The 5,327-nt window shown below is 66.3% G+C and overlaps 1 protein-coding gene across 2 annotated transcripts; it reads left to right on the top strand.

Moving 5' to 3' along the window:
• The first annotated feature begins 999 nt into the window (after window positions 1-999).
• On the top strand, window positions 1,000-5,063 carry THEM6 (thioesterase superfamily member 6). 2 transcript variants are annotated; one of them, XM_077163183.1, is made up of 2 exons: window positions 1,000-1,368; window positions 3,583-5,063. In XM_077163183.1, exons 1-2 carry the CDS (start codon window positions 1,015-1,017, stop codon window positions 3,694-3,696), a joined length of 468 nt encoding a protein of 155 aa, XP_077019298.1. In that variant the 5' UTR covers window positions 1,000-1,014; the 3' UTR covers window positions 3,697-5,063. The 2 variants fall into 2 exon arrangements, with proteins under 2 accessions (XP_077019298.1, XP_077019297.1); XM_077163182.1 differs by having other exon boundaries at window positions 1,000-1,527.
• Window positions 5,064-5,327: the final 264 nt, after the last annotated feature.

The following is a 5,327-nucleotide window of genomic DNA, read 5'->3' as shown; positions in this document are numbered from 1 at the left end:
CCTCGGCCTCTCAGTCCAGCTCCCTGGATGCCTGAGATCCTTCCTGCGCCCCGCAGCCCATCACGTGGGAACCCATTAACCCCACCGATTCCTGGAGCCCAGCCCAGACCCAAGGAAGCGGCGTGGAGTGATGACACCAGGGTGCGCAGTCACCTGAGCCCCCGGTGGAGTGGAGACAGCTGGCAGGGCCTTCCTGGGTTGCCTCCCTCCCTCCCCAGGCGCATGACCCGCGCGAGGAGGGTTTGAAGGAGAGGCACTTTTGAGCCCACTGCTGAGTCATCCACTTTTACCCTGACTTTTCCCCCTCCGTCCCGGATGTTATTTGCTCCGGTTTCAGAGGGCCAAGTCGTGGGAATGCTTGGGAATGAGTTTGGAGTTATCAAGATCTTCGGGGGGGGGGGCGGGGGCGGGGGCGGCGGGGGGGCAGTGGGATTGTTGGCAGAGGGTGAGGGGGGAAAGGAGGTTATGCAGCCGGGACGGAAAATGCGCGCGGGGCCAGTCTGTGATGCGCCCTGGGTCCGCCGCACGCGCAGCGAGACTCTCGCCCTGTGGAAGTGGGGCGCCCCCCAAGGTCTGAAACCGAGGAGGGTGGCTTCCAAGAGACCCCAAAAGCAGCGACGCAGCCTAGGCCGGGGAAGCACTGGCGCCTTAGCTCACACAAGGTGCTCGGCTGGGTCTGTAAATGCCCGGGAGGAAGGTGCCAGGGGCTTGCGGTCCCCGCGAGGGGCGAGACGCAGCCTGCGGCCCTGGAGCCTGCAGCTCCCCAAGCGGCCGCCAGGGGGCTCTACGGCCACGCCCCGCTTCGTCCGGGTGAAAGCGAAAGTGGCGCGGGCTGGGGAGGCGGAAGGGACCACTGAGGGCGCGGCGCGGGGGTGGGTGGGTGGAGAGGCTGGGGCGGGGCTCCCCCACCCCCCGAGCCGGCTGGCCGCGGTGGTTGGCTCCGGGCCGTGCGGCGCCGGCGGGTGCCGGGAGGGCGGCAGGGACGCAGCGCAGAAGCCCGCGCCCGCCGCCGCGATGCTGTGGCTGCTGGGGGCGCTGCTGGTCCTGGCGCTGGCCTACTTCGCGCTGCTGGATGGCTGGTACCTGGTGCGCGTACCGGGCGCAGTGCTCCGCGCGCGCCTGCTGCAGCCGCCTGTCCGCGACCTGCTGGCCGAGCAGCGCTTCTCCGGCCGCGTGCTGCCCTCCGACCTGGACCTGCTGCTGCACATGAACAACGCGCGCTACCTGCGCGAGGCCGACGTGGCGCGCGCCGCGCACTTGACTCGCTGCGGCGTGCTCGGGGCGCTGCGCGAACTCGGGGCGCGCGCCGTGCTGGCTGCCTCATGCGCGCGCTACCGCCGCTCGCTGCGCCTGCTGGAGCCTTTCGAGGTGCGCACCCGCCTGCTGGGCTGGGACGGGCGCGCCTTCTACCTGGAGGCGCGCTTCGTCAGCCTGCGTGATGGCTTCGTGTGCGCGCTGCTGCGCTCCCGTCAGCACGTGTTGGGCACCTCTCCCGAGCGCGTCGTACAGCACCTGTGCAAGCGCAGGGTGAGCGCCCCCTCTCCCCGATCGCGGCCCCCTGCCTGCGCTTCCTTGGGGTGCTCCCATCCCGTTCCTTTCTGGGGACCCAGAGCCTTCTTCACTGATGCCCTCCGGGCCCGGAGTCGGGGTTCCCAGGGCCCACAAAGCAACTCTCCAGGGTTCGCCCTAACGTCCTCCCTTCCTGCCATTTTTGCACGTGGCCCTTCCTGATGCCATGCCCCACCTTGTTCCCTCCCCCTCCTCCAAACACGAAAATCCAGGGCCGGTCTTGGTGCTGCTGTGTGGCCTTGGAGTGCCTTACCACTCTCTCTGGTCTTTGGTCAGAAACATAGGCCATGGGGAGTGGGGGTATCTGTGAGAGGAGGTATCTGGGATTTCTCCAGGACCCCAGTTCCCCTTTCACTCAGCTTTAGAGCTGAGGGGCTGTGACCCATTATCCGGGTGGTGGTGGTGGGGATTGAGGCAGGAGAGAGCTGTGAAACTTCGTGCTTTTCTCCAGTTGGAGGGTAGGTGGGGGTGCAGGGTGGGCCTGGGGTTCCAGGCCCCTCCCCAGGGCCCTCTTCTCCCTGCACACGCAGAACCGGCTGCTGCAGCGTGGCAACCTGGGGCTCTGGGGATGCTAGGGTGCCGCAGTGGCCATGGTTGCCAGGGCAGTTTCCTGCTGCAGGCGACTCCTGAGAAGCTGCCTGGGTCTGCCCTGGCCCGCCTCAGGTAGGAGGACGCAGCCTCGCCTCGCCTCAGTGGGACATACCAGAGGTGGGGAAACTGAGGTGTGGAGAGGTGATGGGGGCCCATCATGGGCCACGGACACAGCTCCTGGACCCGGCTCTGCTGAGTCAGGAATCTCCTGCCCTATACTGCCGGGCCACTGCTGGGCTCTTCGCGTCTGTCACGTTACGAGTCCGGGAAGGGGTAGCCATCTCCTTGGCCTGAGAGCTGGGGTTCAGAAGGGGGAGGGGGGAGGAGCCAGTGCTCTGGTGGGGGCTAGGAGGCCTCTGGGGCTGACCCAGGAGGTCTCCTTGGGGAAGAAGTGAGGGCTAGGGGCAGACAGGGCCAGGCATGGCCAGGCCACGGTTGGGTTGGTGAAGGTGGCCAGGGCTGTCCTGGGGTGGGGAGGGGGTCTGGTTGGGGGCAGCCTGAGTCATGGTGTCGGGGGAGGTCTTGGGGGGTGGGCTGCAGTGGCTGGGCTGGGCAGCCTGGGAGGGGTGCTAGCCTGGTCATTGGAGCTGAGAAGGGCAGACTGCCACCGAGAGCTGGGCCTGCAGTGATGTAACAGCCCAGCGCTACGGAGCTTGCCGTGTGCCTGGGCCCCTCCTGCCCTCTGTCCTGAGGTGGGGTTGCATTTACCCCAGCCCCTCCTTTCCTCTTGTCCCTGAGCTGCCCACACCTGCACACAGGGCTTTGCTCCCCACGTGCCTGCTTCAGGTCAGCGCCGGTGTTGCAGGGAGAAGACCCCTGGAGTGGCTCAGCAGGGTGTTGGGGGCGGGCACGGAGTGCTCCCCAGGGTCCTGGGAGATGGAATCGTGCACCTCCTGGTGCACATGAGAAGGAGGGAGCCCGGGGCAGGTGTGCGCCTGCCCCAGGTCTCGGGACAAGCCGCTTCCCGGCGCTTTGTGGGCCGGGCAGCTCTGAGGGCCCACCTGCTGGAGTGCTGCCCCCGGTTCCAAGTCCCAGACTGCCCGCTTGTCCCTGTGGGGCTCCGCTCTCCCCTTCACCTCTCCACAGGGCCAGCCTGCAGGGCTTTGCCTGAATTCTAGGGCGACACAGAGGGCTTACGCATGCTTCCTGGGGGAGACAGTCCTGACAAGGGCAGAGCCTTGTAAGGAGAGCTACGAAGGGGCACCGTGAGGGCAGAGCATCCCGAGGAGGCACATGTCCAGCTGGGGAGGGCCAAGAGGGGCACTTGAGTGGGAGAGGGAGGGCCTCAGACCACCAGCAGGGCTGCGGCAGGGCTGTGCGGGCAGAGGCCCCTGGGTGAGGAGGGAGCAGCCAGGCTGGGTGCCCCTCCTGTGCCCCTGCTTGGCCCGAGGGACCCTCAGCCTCCTCTCCCCCTGCCCCCAGGTGGAGCCCCCCGAGCTGCCAGAAGACCTGCAGCACTGGATTGCGTACAACGAGGCCAGCAGCCAGCTGCTCCGCGCCGAGAGTGGCCTCAGCGATGTCACCAAGGACCAGTGACAACCGCCCCTGAGCCCTGCCCGTCAGCCTCGGCCCAGGGGTGGTGGTCCACCCCTCCCACCTGGCCAGGGCCCGTGGCACTCTGAGCCGCTGCCCCCTGGTACTTTGCCCGCTGGACCCTCCGCTCCTCATCCCTGCCAGGCCTGGCCCCGGGCTGGGCAGGGGACAGGGGAGGCATGGGAGCCCAGACCCAGCTTGGCCTCCGGGGTGGAGATGGGCACAGCGGGAGGGTACAGGGCCCCGGGGGCTGGCTGAAGGAGTGAAGGCCTTGAGCAGAGCCCGTGAGCAGTAGCCTGAGGGTGGAGAGTGGCGTGTGGCCAGATCAGGGCCTAGGAGTCTGGCTGTTGTGGGGGCCGTGGCAGAGGCCAGCCTTAGACATTGTGCTCTGGAGCTTGCACTGATCCCAAGGATGGGTTTGGGGAGCTTTGGGAACCACAGAGCAATGGGGGGGGGGGGCAAGCCTAGGGCCAAGATGGAGGTGGGGGAGTCAGGTGGAGATAAATGGGCACCAGGGAGAAGGGTCAGGCCAGCATTTGCGGGCCTCCCTTAGCTGCTGTCCTCCAAGACAGGCTCAGCGGAGGGATGCTGGGCCCGGGGTTCCCGTGGCTGGGGTGTCCTGTTGCTGAGGAGGGAATGGATCTGCCTGGGTGCCTCTGCAGCCTGCTGTCGCCCGCCGTGCCCCTCAGCCCCACCCACTCTGGACTCTGCACCTCAGTTAGCTGTCCACCCCCGAGGCCACCTGCCCAGCACCCTGCCTTGCTGTTGAAAGATTTCTCCCTGCCCCGAGGGGCTGCCTCTCTACATGAGCCAGGCTGGGGAGGGGTCTTGTTGGACCCCCTGGCTTCCCTAGCCAGCTGCTGGGCCAGTCCTGCCTGTTTGTGAGAACCATCCCTGCAGTTGCTTTTGCATCTGCCTGATGGTAACGGGGTTACTGAGATGCCAGCCAATGCCACCTGCTCCTGCCTAGTCCCTCACCTCAAAGTTGGGGAAACTGAGGCCCGGAAGGCAGGAACTGGCCCAGAGCCACCAAGGGGAGAGCAGGACCGGGCCCCGGGGGCAGGCCCCAGCCCAGGGCTCTGTCTAGTATCCTCAGCTCCCAGGGGACAGAGGCCCCGGGACCCTGGCTTTGGGGCTGCTGCATGCCTGTGTGTGGTGGGTACTCAGGTCACCTCTCCCCCGACCCCATCCCACAGGCCTTGCAGCCAGGCAGCCAGAGCTGCCACCTGGCTGTCCCCTGGGAGCTCCGCCCTGAGCTCCAGCACACCCTGACCCCTCACTACCCCTGGCTGCTTTCACCTTACACCCACTGTGGGAAAGCTGCAATCTTTTTGTCTTATTTAAAGAAAGCACAAGATTAAAGAACTTTAAATGCAAGTGTGTTGGGAGTCCTACTTTAAATGCAAGTGGGTGGAGCCTGAGGCAGGAGTGGATGCATTTTCTGATAGGGGTGCTGTCTAGGCTTTGGGGCTCCCCTGAGCTTAGGAACCCACTAGCTCTTCTCCATCACCTCTGCCCCCACCCTCAGCCTGCGACTGGGGTCCCAGCTTTTGTGGGTCATCCAGGGTCCCGCAGAGGGGTGCGGAGGGGTGGGGTTGAGTGGCTGTCCCAGGCCCCTGATTCCGGGCCATGGC

Source organism: Tamandua tetradactyla, chromosome 6, assembly GCF_023851605.1.
Source record: "Tamandua tetradactyla isolate mTamTet1 chromosome 6, mTamTet1.pri, whole genome shotgun sequence".
Classification (NCBI taxonomy): domain Eukaryota; kingdom Metazoa; phylum Chordata; class Mammalia; order Pilosa; family Myrmecophagidae; genus Tamandua; species Tamandua tetradactyla.
This window is presented reverse-complemented; position numbering and strand designations above follow the sequence as displayed.